This window comes from Cetorhinus maximus, chromosome 16 (genome assembly GCF_964194155.1).
Source record: "Cetorhinus maximus chromosome 16, sCetMax3.hap1.1, whole genome shotgun sequence".
Classification (NCBI taxonomy): domain Eukaryota; kingdom Metazoa; phylum Chordata; class Chondrichthyes; order Lamniformes; family Cetorhinidae; genus Cetorhinus; species Cetorhinus maximus.
In genome coordinates this window covers 53,303,509-53,318,286 of record NC_135894.1, presented here as the reverse complement: position 1 = coordinate 53,318,286, position 14,778 = coordinate 53,303,509, and the positions used below count along the sequence as shown (strand labels likewise).

Below are 14,778 nucleotides of genomic sequence, written 5' to 3'. Positions count from 1 at the left end.
AAAATCTCTGCATTCAGCGGGTTCCCATCTCAAAAAGGTGGTGAGCATTAGTTTTATAGGATCTCAAAGAGGCCTGTGGTGCTGTGATAGGAATTTGCAATGAAACTAATCTTTGCTCTGCTTTGAACATTACCTGACAGGCTCCCTCGCACTGGGTTTTATGCAGAGGCACTTCATCAAATTAGCAGAACAAGACCAGCCAAATGTATTCCAGGAGCAGGTGTTTAACCTAAGGTGAAGGAATATAACGTGAACCCTTTTCATTGATAACCTATTGGATTGACGCCTGTAATGAATGCTGCACTTATCAATAAGCTTGTATTTATGGATATGTCCACTTCGCCAAAGTGAAACCAACCTAAACTTCTGGAATGGGTGTAACTGGAATAACTGGCTGTGAGATCATTTCTGAGAAGTGAATCTGTGATCTAAGGCTGCAATGGAAATGAAAGCTAGGTAACCAAAAAAAAAGGCAAATAGAAGCTAATTGGGAGGATCCAATTTTTGCCTGTGCTGCACAACATACACACTCCTGGCATTCAGAAGCTAGCAAGCAGAGCTCTCAAAAGATAACGGTCAGTTTTCTGTTTGGCAGAAAAGAGGACAGAGAGGAGTTCTTGGTGAAGCTAGCTTACAACACTGAAACCTAAAATCTATGTGAACAGCTTAGGTATACCAAAAAGCTGAATATTTTCACAGGTGACCAGACCGTGAATCGGGGTATTAGTGGTTGGTTGGTTGAAAAGGATCTCTGGAAAGCTAAGCCATAAATAATGTAATGACACCAGCAAGGGTTGGTTCAAAAAAGTGCACCTTGCTGTTGGTAATCATACCCAGAGAACTTGGATGGAACAGAACTGCCAATGCAAGTGACTTGAGGACTGAATCTATTGAGTGGGAAAGGTGAAAGGTCTTACTATGGAAGGCAGAGTCTGAAAAACTTTGGGGCTGCATGTGATGCCATATATGCGCTATGAGTGCTGCTGAGAATTGCATGAGAAATATACATGTTGTACTGGCTTTTTAAAGTGCAATATAGCTTTTCTTTTCAAATACCAGCTGTTAATGCATGCTTAATTAATGTTGACTTTCATTTAATTGTTACAGTAAAAGTTTTGAAATTATATCTTGTCCATCAGATTCTTTTTGTTGGGATGGTTTGGAGATTCCTTTCTGTTAAGATTATTGGTCTCTTTAGGGCTCATAACACACCCTTATTTTCCTTTCTCCAGTAGTCCCACCATGACCAGAATGTAGTTAAGGGAAGGTGTAGGTCATCATTGCATCAGGGCAATGACACTGTGCCTGCACATGTCCTGGGGACAATCAGTGCCACCGCTAGTGCTCTCCAGCACCAGATAGGGAAGGGGAGAAATAGATGTTCAAGACTCAATAAAAGAAACATGGGCTGGGATAGACATAAAGGGAGGGATTAGGTCCCAGGGAGATATGGGTGCACACAGACCGTCAAGCAGAGGGAGAGATTCTAGAGAATAGACATTAGGTGTACAGAAAGAGTTTATGGGAAATATTTGAAGCAATAAATGTTCCTGTCTTTATTGGTACACATATTTGGATGCCCGAGACTGGAACCAAAATATTTGTACCACTTTCTTAATATGGCACATAGAACTATACAAAGCCATTGAATAAATGGCAATTAGAGTAAAGTATGCAATTCTGGAGACCCCAATGCAAGAAGACATTAGAAACACTGAAAGAGTACAGTTAAGTTTCACCAAGACAATATCAGAAATGGAGTGGTTTTTCTGTGAAGAAATGTAAAGAAATTGTTTTATTCTTACTGAAAAAGTAATTAAGGAAGCATTTAATAGAGACTTCCAAAATTACGAGAGTGAACAGCAAAAGATTTTTTCCCAATGGGCAGTGAATTGGTAACAAAGGGCAGAGACTGTGAACTATTAGAAGAAAGAGATGTGAAGATATTTTATACACACTGGAGGGGTAGTGGAACATTCTGTCTTAGAAATTGGGATCATTAGAGTCCATGGGCTGAAGTTTCCCCCCCGCTGTGCGGAGGCGGGTGGGAGCAAGCGCAAACACAAATGGCACCACCCGATCGGGTCCGCGCCACCATTTTACGTGGGCAGGCCAATTAAGGCCCGCCCAGTGTGACGCGCACCTGGAAGTGCTGTGCGCTCCCTGTGCTGGTAGGCGGGGGAAGGGGAGGGGAGGGATTCCCTGAGTCAGGGCCTGCACTCTTTCACATGTGCCTATTCACCTGCCCACCAACCTTAAGGTTGGATGGGCAGCTCATTTAATTGTTTTAATTAGTTTTTAAACAGGCCTTAATCGGCCTTTGACAGTTTGGCAGGCACACAGCCGAACTGAAAATCTAAATGATGCGTGGTGACATTGGGACACCCGCCTGACCTCACCGCGCGTCATTTTACACGTCAGCAAGCGGGCTCCACCCCCGCTCGCCGACCAGAAAAGTCTTCCCTATGGGTTGGATTTTATGGCCCTCTGCAGCGTAATTGAAGACCACTTAATGGCCCCATTCACTATTTCACATGCCTCAGGGAAAGATGGAGAAAAGGCGGGTGTTCCAGTAGCTTTACTACGCAGTCTGCTGTCGGACAAAGGGGTTTCTTTTTGAAGGATTCTCTGCGCCCATCGGAGGTTCCCCCACAACAAGATCATAACCCCCTTTAACTCTAACCCCCACCACTCCAGGCCTCTCAAACCTGGCCCCCCACCCCCCTTCATTGGAGTCTTCTAGCCAGGCCCATCCAAAACCCCAGACTTGCCTTTAAGTCAGGGCTCCATCAGTCTTCTTTATCAGCAGCAGAAAACGGTTCCATCCTGGTGCCACTGGACAACAGAGCAGCCAGCCAATCAGATTGGCCGGCAGCTCTCTCGGCTGGTACTTCATCTCAGAAGGGGGCGGAAGTCCCATTCTGAAACAATTAAGGCTGCTCCCAGCGTAATATTGCGGGCAGGCTAACAGCCGTCTTTTCGGTCAGGGGCGGGGAATATGGTGCCCCGTATAATCTATCCTCATAGTTCTTCGGTGCTACAAGTGCTCTTAGAGCCCCAAAATAATGCCTGTGAAGTGTGTGCATACAATTGTGGGACAAATCAAGCTGGAGGCCATATTAGAAAGCTTGTTAGGACACATACAAGCATTGAATGTCTAACAGAAGTAGGCGGGATAGGCAGATCATGGGAAAATTAGCGCTGATTTGATGACAATGATGCCACCTTGGAGTTCAGGACACCAACTATTGCCTTCTCTTAACCGTGCACAATTGAACACACATTCCGCAGCAGGAGAGACCATCCACCACAGCGATTTAAATAAGTTAACAATAACATTCTGGAGAGTTACTGGCTGATTTCTTCTGGCTGTTGCTACAATTTCATGAGTGTCTGGTGCTTTCTATAGTTGTTTCAAGTTGCAAAGGTCTAGAGGGAGTGGTGTGGCAGTTGCTGAAGAACCTTGCTAAATTCATGACTTCTGCACAGACCAATTGCTCCCAGACATTAGTGCACAAGGGTGCATTCTTTGGAGAATAAACAGAGGCCACAGAGAGCTGGATAGGCTGCTTGAAGAGGGAGGAGGAGGAGGAGGAAGGGCTCTCAACAGGAGGCCAAGGAGTTCAGGGAACAATTTTCCTTTCTGAACCTCAGTGAGGAACAGTGTGCAAGGCGTTCACACTTCAATAAGGACTTCTTCACTGAAATCTGCCACCTGTTGCACAGCTACAGTCTCAGATCAGGGCAAGGACAGCATTATCAGTAGTTGCGAAGGTGACCACAGCCTTGAACTTTCATAAGTCTGGCTCTTTCTAGGGTGAAATTGTAGATGTCTGCAACATTTTGCAATTTGTCACCCACTGTTAAGCATGGGAAGTGACCAAGTTTCTCTATTCATTGAGAATGAACTACATTTCATTCTCTTGCAAGAGACAGGTAAGCAGAGTGAGCAGATTTCTTCACTAGGATTGCAGGCTTCCCCATGGTGCAGGTTTCCATTAAGTGTGCAGGCATCACAAATCATGCAGGGCAATGCCTGGTACCATGGCAATGGTTATAAGGCCTTCAGACAGTGGAAATGCACTGCATCATCTGTGCTTGAGCCACTATGGCAAACCAAAGGGTGGTACTGGGTGACAAGGGCCTTCTACTGATGAAGTGGCTCATGACTCCAGTGGACAAGCTAACACGTGCGCAGAACGCGTTCAATGGAAGCCAAACTGTCCAATCTAATGTGATAGAACAGACCATTGGAGGTACTCAAACAAGGCTTCCATTTCCTCAACTGACCTGGATGAACCCTGCAGTACTCATTAGTCGGTGTTGCAGTTCGTGGTGGTCAGCTATATGACGGCGGGATCGTACAGTATAAGAGCACAGCCCTTGTCACCATCTCAAAGTTGAGCAGCTGAGGAAGGGGAATCGACAGCAACCTAGACAGACCCTTTTCTGTTCGGGTTGCCTGTAAAGAACACGCCAAGTGAAATACATGTAACCACAACTCTAATTTCACATTCTACAAAGTCCCACACCTCAACTTCCTTCTGTTAATGACCATCACATCATTTGCCAATGAAAAAATAAAAGCCACCATAAAAAAAATTCCAAACCAAATATAACATTCAAATCAGGCCTTATTCCATACAAAAGTCACCCTTGTGTATTCCCTTACTGCCTATCTCCCATTATATATAGTGGTAAGCGGTAATGCCAAACATTACCCAATACTATAGCACTAAAAATTGCACCAAGTCCAGTTCCCCATCACCCTTGTGCTTGTTGATCTGCATTGGCTCCTGGTCAAGCAATATCTTGATTTTAAGATTCTCATCCTTGTTTTCAAATCTCTTCATGATCTTGTCCCTCCCTACCTCTGTAATCCCCTCCAGCGCCATAACCCTTTCAGATATCTGTGTTCCTCTAATTCTGGCCTCTTGAGCATCCCCAATTTTAATTGCTCCACCATTGGTGGTCGTGTCCTCAGTCGACCAGGCCCAAAGTTTCAGAATGCCCTCCCTAAACCTCTCTGCCTTCCTCTCTTCCTTTAAGACGCTCCTTAAAACCTTTGACCAAGCATTTGGTCATCCGACCTAAGATCTGCTTATGTGGTTCCATGTCATACCTGGCTTTATAATGCTCCTATGAAGTGCCTTAGGCATTTTATTGTATTAAAGGTGTTATATAAATACAAGTTGTTGCTGTTGTTTTACATGTGGAATCTTGTCCTTCTAGGACAAAATACTGTAAACTCCTGTCTGAGACACCTTTAAAGCTTTCATATCACAGTATTTTTCTTCTCTTAAGTACAGACTCATACCTACTAAACCAATACCAAAATTAACAATGAATTGAAAATAAATTGGAGACCCAGATTTGCTCCCTTTCCTTCCTCAAAGCCATTTGAGGAGAACTTGCTGAATCGCAGGGAAAAATCAAGCTGCCTGGATTCAGGAACACAGATACATGTGTAACTTCAAAGATACAACAATGAAAACTTGCATTCATTCTTACTTGCTAATCTTTGATGTGGAAGATCATTTTCATCTTCAGGAGTTCGGCACTGGTAATCATGGCTTTAGCAACATCCTGGGCTGAATAACAAACTCTCTTTTCTGGATAATCCAGAGGCAGACTGACTGCACTTACAACAAACTAAGTCCTGGGTTGGTGGGAGGACTCCCCACAGCTGCTGTAAAACTTAAAGCTGGTACTTGGCACAAATCAATTTCTTTTGTACAATTGAGAACGCTGCTGCAGAAAAAGAGTATGAAATCAAAAGAAAAAGAACCAAAGAGAGGAGCAGTTAACATGCTTGTATTGCTAGAGGTGTTTAGCATGGCTTCTAAGTAAAAGCACAGCTGTGAGCAGACTAAGTACGTTATTTCTTCATTTGCAGAACTTGGGCTCAAATCAAGCTTAAACTCATGGGATAAAAGTCCCCTAATTGTTAGCTATAAATTTCCACTGAATATTCTCAACAGACTCATTGAAACTGCAGTCCACACAAAAATCATAAGAACAGCTGACAGAGGGAATGGGGAAAATCTTTTTAGTGCAATAACATGTACAGTTATAAGTTTGGGTAGAGATACAAATGGAAGTGGTTTCATTTTTGGAGGCTCCACCTAGGCCTGTGCCTGAAAGAGACACCAATACTGAATCACAGTGAAGAATTCCTTAGTAACAAATCCATCACCTCATAAGCCCAAAAAGCGTTTGTTCTGGCGATTTTTGGTGTCAATATCTCATTAACATAAAACGGAGGGCATGACTAAGAACTTGCACGAGGGCTGCATTACTTCAGCAGCTTAACTGACAAGCAAATGGCCCAAACATTTCAATTCAAGGTAGTTACACACAATTAAAAGCTATCTAGAGACTATTTTAACTTACTGACTATTTATCACTGGCCATTTATCACTTACAAAAGCACATCAATATTTTCACCACATAATTAAGCAATAGTAGTGACAATACATATTTATATAAACCTCCAACTCAATTAAATGCAAAAAATTATGAAAACGATCTCACAACAAACACCCACCTCTCTTCCTTTGAGAGTGACCAAAGCAGCAAGTGGCTTAGCATAGAACCTACTGTAGGAGAATCCCAGACAGCCATACATACTATTAGCTGTAAGCTTCAAGGCCTTTTGTCTGATGTCATACTGCAACAGAAAACAAAATCACGTGTCATTAGACTAGACCTCTCAAAAAATATTGAGTACTAATAAAATCTTAGCTTCATTCCGGAGCAAATAAAGAGGACAATCTCCAGGTTCCTACCATAGTATCTGGAGTTGCAAAGTAACTGGCATTATTGAAATGCTAACCAGAGAAAACCATAGTATCATTGTAAATGCCATAAGAAATTGCGATTATCAAACAAATTACCAGCCTATTACTATTGCCTAATTCAGCACTTGCTTCAAACTAAAGACATTCTGTATTTCTCACTCGCAGACATCTCCAAGAGTGACAAGTGATGTTATAAATATTAAAATGTTTCAGTGTTTTTCTCCCCAAAGACAAATCATCTCAAAATGCTGCTGTGAAGTGATAAATCAGTAATATACCCAGAACTGTCATATTACTAAGGCAGTAATCGTGCTAACGTGTTTCAGTATCATTACAGTCCCAGCCATGATACAGTTCAGCTTTTGCAGTCTGACCAATTTGCCAGTCAAATGATGAATGAGAACAGCCCCTCCTGCCTCAGTGAAGCTCAGGGTTTATTAAGATAGATTCCTTGTTGAAAATTACGAGGGGGAGAAACAATAAAAAGGGAGACAGAAATTTGAACAGGTTGATATCCCTTGCAAATATCTGGAAAGTTGGAGACTTCAGCTAGTTGAGATCTCTATTTGCTACCCCACCCCCACACAAAGACAAGAGAAGTAGCCACTAAATGCATGAAGATTTTAAGGAAGTAAAAAGCCTTTAAGTGCCAGAACAATTGTGGGCAAAACCTTGCTCCCTATTGTTACCTACAATTTATATTTAAAATGGTGCAATTTTGTGCATTTTAAAGCAGCAAAAAAAGCCCTGCTTTTATATTGTAGATTTTAGACCAAAAAAAACCTTTTAAATCACCAACCTCCTCCCTAGCCCCAACAAAAAAAGAATTTCAGACAAACCTAAAAATATATAAAATAAAATAAAATTGTTGCAAATAATCATGGATTTCTATGTAAAATGCTGGTCCCTTCAGTCCGATTGTTCTGAGTTCATGTTTCGTATCAGCCCCTTTCTAAAAAAAAATGTCAAAGATAAAGACTAGGCATCTTCCAGCAAATAAAATGAAATAGGCACAGTTCAAGCCCTCCAACCAGTCTGGGAACACTTCACGAGAGCTTGCGAAGTAAGTTATTACTATCCAGACAAGGTTTTCATAGAATTTCATAGAATATCTATGACACAGAAGGAGGTCACTCAGCCTATTGTGTCTGTGCCTGTCGATGGAGAGCTACCCAGCCTAATCCCAGCTTCTTGCACTTGGTCCTGCGATACTGTTCTTCAAGTAGACATCCAAGTACTTCTAAAATGCGGTGAGTTTCTGCCTCAACTGCCCTTTCAGCCAGTGAGTTCCAGGTCCCTAATGCCCTCTGGTGATAAAATGTTCCTTTATCTCATCTATCCTCTAATCCTTCTACCAGTTGCTTACAATCTATGCCCCCTGGCTTTTGACCTCTCTTAAGGTTAATAGGTCATCCCTATTTATTCTAAGTCCCTCAATTTTATACAGTTTAATTAATTCACCCCTCAGCTTCCTCTGTTCCAAGGAAAACAACCCCAGCCTATCCAATCTTTCCTCATAGCTAAACTTTTCCACTGCTGCCAACATCCAATAACTTCTGCACTCTCATCAGTGCAATCACCTCTTTCCCGTAATGAGGTGACCACAACCATATGGAGTACCCAATCAATGGTCTAACCAGTGTTGTATACAGTTTTAGCATAACCTGTCTGCTCTGATATCCTATGTCTCGTCTAATAAAAGAAAGCATGCAATGTGCCTTCATAACCACCTTGCCGACCTATTCTCCTTTCAGAGCCTGTGGACGGACAGTCCAAGGTCCCTCTGTTCTGCCGCACTCCTCTGTACCCTCCCATTAATTTTCTTGCCTTATTAGTCCTTCCCAAATGCATTACCTCACACTTCTCCAAATTGAATTCCAATTTCCACTTTACTACCCAGATCATCTATATCTTCCTGCAGTCTAAAACCCTCATCACTGTCAACAACACTGCCAATTTTTGTATCATCTGCAAACTTCATCACGCCCCCGACATTTCATACTTTGAAAGTGCAACCCAATTAATCCCATTCCCAGATCTTTCCACATAGGTCAGCACATTTCTCCTTAATTGGCTTTAGCCATAGTAGTTTGTAGGATTCCAAGTCATTGGCCAGGCTTAAAATGCTACACAAAGTTGGCAACACTCCTAAGCACTGAACTCGGCAACGGTGAGCATCCCATCATGAACTGGGGCGGCTATAAAGACTCTTTACTACTACTTCTCCTGAATCAAGATTCCATTGTATTCTCAGAATAGAAAACTTCGTTTCTTTGAGGAAATGTTACCCCAATCCTTGAAGGGGGAAACTTTGACCTACTTTCATGTGAAAACCACAACATGCTCAACTTAGCAATCATAACGATTGCTTCATAAAGAATGCTTCATAAAACAAAGTGAAACCTAGAGGCCAATTCATGACAAAGATCTGAATTTTTCAAAGAACTATGATCCTGGCATCCTCAATGACAAAGGCACCACTTCATTTGTCCAGCTAAAACCAGAAAGGCAATTTTTTTTCTCTGCATAGCAGTGTAATTCCTCAGTACAGCTTGTACACTCTGCAGAACTTTCAGGGTGTAAAACACTAAACCCCCTTCATTTTTTTATGATCTCATTAGAGAAGGATAACTTTTAAAAAGAAATTCAAACTTCCAGTTAATAGCTGAAAGAATGACACAACAGAATTTCATGTTTTAAGACTTTTGATGTAACAAATGGCTAAAAATAATATTGACTAAATGCAATCTTTGTAGGCAACTTACACCTTAAACCACAAAACAGAACATGCCTCTTTTTCTTTTAGCACAACTGATATCTCACACTTCACAGATCTTCTTTACACTGGCCTTTAAGCAGGAATTCCATTCTCTTGGAACTAGTCCAAGGTGATTATTAGCTCCAGAGGTGTAAATCTGGCTTCTTTCTTTTCTCAGCCTGGGAACTTCTAATATCAGAACAGTCTTTCACGGTGAGGTACTTTCCCCAGTGATTCTTCCTCCAGCGCAAGCTAGGCTAATCTTCCAGCCTCATTTACACTTGTGCTCAATTCGAGCACTAGCTCCCACCCGCGTACCTGCACAATGAACCATTGAGATTTTCGGCTTTAAACTGCTCTTCCTCTCCCGGATCCTGGCAGATTGCCCTGTTCTGTGAGTTCTCAGGAATATGTTAGACACTTCCCCTCTCAAATTCCATCCCTATGGCAATGTGAATCACATTGGCCTTGTATCCAGATAGAAATGCTGATTAGTTATCCTTGAGGCTCCAACTCTCTTCTATCTTGGATGTAAATGAACAGCTTACCGCATAACTCTTTATAACCTGACACTCTCAGCACTTTTCTGGAACTTTGAAGACTCTCAGTCTAACCATTGTTGGCCAACAGGCTGCTGTCACTGTCTCCAAGTGTAAACATCTTGCACCTTCCTCCCATAAAACAACCTGGGCCCCCTTTAATCTTGAACAATCAAACCACCCAGACTTACTGTCAGTCAGGCTTCGGAACAGGTCACATGCCCCCTTTCATTTTAGCTTAAATTAAAGACAGTCCCAAAACATAATCTGATAAACCTCATTTGTAACAATTGCCAAAACACTTCAAAAAGGCCTATCGAGAGACATATCGCTACACTTAAGAAACAGCCATTCCACATTTGAAAAACTACCTGCAAGTAGAGATCAGGGTTTAAATCTGCTTGCTTCATCAGCTGTTTGACTTGGCGTCGCCTCTCCACCAGTTTCCGGATTTCCTTGGGCAAAATACCCATCTCCTGATCTTGATCTGGTACTTCAGGAATTTCTTCTATTTCAGCACCCTTGGCAAAAGAGTATAGAGAATGGAAACTGAAGTCGTATATTTTCACAATATAGCAAAAACACAAGTTAATAAAGTTTCAGTTCTTATACTTTCAGCACAGAGTTGAACACTCAATTATGCTGAAAAGAAAAATTTCCTTCTGCTTCAAGTCACAAAAATCAACACAGTTCCCTAGAAACATGAGTAAAAATCAAAATCTCAAGGACACACAGTTTACAGTAACATATCTGTTCTTTATAATGATATGCAATTGAAACAAAATGTAAAATTAGTTATAAAAATCAAAAGTATTAAATTGAAGCTAAGTAAGCTAAATGATTTGGAGGAAAATGTAACTGGGCTAATTAGTAAGTTTGCAGACGACACTAAGGTTGGAGGAGTTGCAGATAGTGAAGAGGATTGTCAAAGGATACAACGGGATATAGATCGGTTGGAGACTTGGGCGGAGAAATGGCAGATGGAGTTTAATCTGGATAAATGCAAGGTAATGCATTTTGGAAGGTCTAATACAGGCAGGAATTATACAGTAAATGGCAGAACCCTTAAGTGCATCGACGGGCAGAGGGATCTGGGTATACAGGTCACTGAAAGTGGCAACGCAGGTGGATAAGGTGGTCAGGAAGGCATACGGCATGTTTGCCTTCATTGGCAGGGGTATTGAGTATAAAAGCTGGGAAGTCATGCTGCAGCTGTATAGAACCTTGGTTAGGCCACACTTGGAATATTGCGTGCAATTCTGGTCACCACATTACCAGAAGGATATGGAGACGTTGGAGAGGGTGCAGAGGAGGTTTACCAGGATGCTGCCTGGTCTGGAGGTTATTAGCTATGAGGAGAGGTTGGAGAAACTCGGATTGTTCTCACTAGAGTGACAGAGATTGAGGGGTGACTTGATAGAAGTTTACAAAATTATGAGTGGCATGGACAGAGTAGATAGTCAGAAACTTTTTCCCATGGTGGAAGAGTCAATTACTAGGGACATAGATTTAAGGTGAGAGGAGAAAACTTTAGAGGAGATGTGCGGGGCAAGTTTTTTATGCAGAGGGTAGTGAGTGTCTGGAATTCACTGCCAGAGGAGGTGCTGGAAGCAGGTACGATAGTGGTGTTTAAAAGGCAGCTTGACAAATACATGAATAGGATGGGAATAGAGGGATACGGACCCTGGAAGTGCAAAATGTTTTAGTTTGACAGGCAATATGATTGGCGCAGGCTTAGAGGGCCAAAGGGCCTGTTCCTGTGCTATACTTTTCTTTGTTCTTCGTTCTTAGAAGCTGATAAGGATTGAGAGATATACCCACTCTTTTCTATATGAATGCACCAGCTCTAGAAACTATGAAAATCTTGAATCACCTCCACCTAGTTGAACATTCAAATCAGGTTTCAGCACATTGGAGCATATTCTTATCTAAATAGATATTATGTTTGCCTATAGCTGGAAGCAAGAATGGATGAGACGAAATTAACCAGGCTCAACCAAATTCAAGCAGCCCAGTGAGGAGTAGCATAGGCAGAGACTTTCAATAAGCAAACAGCATGCATGGAAATCTGAAACAAATAAAAAATGCTGCAAGTGTTCAGGCAGCACCTGACAAACAGGCAAGATGAAAAAGACCACTTCATCAAGTAAATTAAGCATGTTGTGGTGGGGCCTAAAGAAACAGTGTAATTCTTCTGTACAGGAATGGTCTCTTTCCAGTCAAATTTAATTACATCAGAGGACATATGTAGCTGAAACTGGGAAACTCTCAAGAAAGGACCTCAAAAATCACAATAGCTTTAACACCAAAAGACTGCAGTGCCCTTCTAGGCATATGGCCAGTCAGAGGAGAAAAGCATCATTATTTACTTGAGGATCTAGCTTGAGGGGAATATTTTGTACTTGGGAGTTAATTTTTCAAAAATTGGTACCAACCCCACAGGGCACCACAAATATTTAAATGACTGGGTAAATGGAGAAGCAAATAAAAAAATTTAAGTTTTGAAGTAAATAGCCTGAGTAAGCAGGTCTTAGATAAAACAACTTCACTCAATACTAGGATCTTCATTCCTAATATTTGTCTCTGTGTTTCAGGAATATAAATCCTGTCAGAACAAAGCATGGTTAAAAACATCAAAATCATAACCATTTTAGTCAGTGCCACTTTTACAATATTAAAATTTAAATTAATTGATAATAGTGAGTAGATAGAAATTAACAGGAAGGTCCTTCCAATTACTTTGTCCAACTTTCTAATGTTCACAATGTGCAAGCCACCTGAAAGATTGTTCTTACCTCCAGATTTTTTTGAAAATTTGCAGCAGTTCTCTCTACTGTGGTGAAACAAATATTGAATTCCTGAATGATTGAAGGGTACAAACTATTGAAGTCAAGCAGCAGTATGAATTTATCGTAGAAACCTGGGGGGGAAAGATCAATGAATATAGGCATCCAACTATTACAGGAAGAGCACATTCAAATCAATCATCACGCAATAAAGTAAAGGAACAAATTATCCACAAGAGATTGCACAACTTGTATTTTGGTAGCAGGAAAGAGATGCCAAATCAAATTTTTGTGTACGTGTAAGAGGAAGATTGTATGACAAAAATAAACCAGCTAAGGCAGGGGTAGGTTAAAAGCCTGTAGTTTGTGGCTCAATCAGGGAGGTCTCAGTTTTAATCTATCATTTGAGCCAATTGGTGGCATTCCAACAGACCAAGACTGAATTTCTTTTTCTTGTGGAAGTGTATTGGACTAATTTAATTGAAGGCAGATATGGGCTCAGATGTAATGTTTCTCCAAGACAAATTAGTCCAACATTGCACATCCACGTTTACACATGAAGAATAGGGCATTTCAGCAAGATACCACAATGTTTTTGCTGCTCATAACTCTACACATCAATATGAAATAGTGCTTTCTGGAAAAATCTCATAAGGGAAAAGCACACAAATGTGCCGTAGGTTTCACCTCGTTGAAAATTCTTAAACTTACCAACTTTGGGTTCCAAGACTAAACCACCAGCATATGCTGCTTTTTTTCGACCTTTCTTCATTTTCCCTGCACTTCCACCTCCTCCATCAGCACATTCCTCATCGTCATCTACCTGAAGGGGCCAAAAGTCAAGTCATGAAAAACAGGAGGTGTTTTCATGCAACAGCTCGACAGTTGAAGGCCGAAGCCTGAAAGAAGGGACATGCATGGCTGTTGTCTGGGCAATATGCTAAACATGTAATAAAATTCCTTTTTCATTTAAAGTAGATGAGTAAGAATCCAGGAAACATTTCAAAAAGAAAATAATCTGAAATATTATAGCACAGATTGTTACCTGGTTTATTTTATATTCTGAAAACATCACATGACAGCTCTAAATTCAGAAGAAATTTCACCAAATCGTTTTATAATTTAGTTACAATATATTGCCCCAATAGAGACATATTGCCAAAGTTTTATGCCTTGCACTCACGTTTTTCCTGATGAGTACAAAACAAAAGCTTTGGCAACATGTCTCTCTTTTCAGCAATATACAAAATATTCACAAACACAACCAATTATTTAAAAATAAAACATTCATATTCTAAGAAAATTCATCGCCAGAAATGAATATTTACTTTAACCAGGGTATCAGCTGTGACTCAATGGGTAACATGCTGACCTCAAGTCAGAAGGTCATAGGTTTAAGCCCCACTCCAGAACACAGAGTCCAGGCTGACACCCCTGGTGTCAATATTTAAGACAGTGCTGCACTTTTGGAAGTTACACCCTTTCTGACACTAAACCATTTACCTCCTCAAATGAATGTAAAAGATCCCATGGCACTACTCAAAGAATAGCGACGGACCTCCCACAATGCCCTTACCAATATTTATTCCTCACCCAACATTAGTAAACAGATTATTTGGTCATTAACATATTGCTGTTTGTGGGACATTGCTGTCGCTAATTGGCTATCATGTATTCACTATTGTGATGTAAGAAACATGTCAAAAGTACTTGATTGACTGTATAACATTTTGGGATGCCCTGAGGTCACAAAAGTTCTTTAAGTAACTGATGCCACTTGTATTTTCATAAGCAATTTATGAAAGTCCCTTCAAAAAGTCAGTTTAGTTAAATAATGTTAAAACAGAATAACCAATTTTAAAAAAACCTAGCATCTGCAAATTGTGGGCAAAAGG

At 41.0% G+C, this 14,778-nt stretch overlaps 1 protein-coding gene across 1 annotated transcript in view; it reads right to left on the bottom strand.

Moving 5' to 3' along the window:
* Positions 1–14,778, bottom strand: part of pola1 (polymerase (DNA directed), alpha 1) — a 253,947-nt gene that overhangs the window by 180,995 nt on the left and 58,174 nt on the right. The window contains exons 23-26 of the mRNA XM_078559832.1: positions 13,595–13,706; positions 12,893–13,017; positions 10,469–10,618; positions 6,548–6,670 (exon numbers count right to left, since the gene is read on the bottom strand). Of these exons, the coding sequence (XP_078415958.1) occupies positions 6,548–6,670; positions 10,469–10,618; positions 12,893–13,017; positions 13,595–13,706 (510 nt within the window). The remainder of the gene's footprint in view (positions 1–6,547; positions 6,671–10,468; positions 10,619–12,892; positions 13,018–13,594; positions 13,707–14,778) is intronic.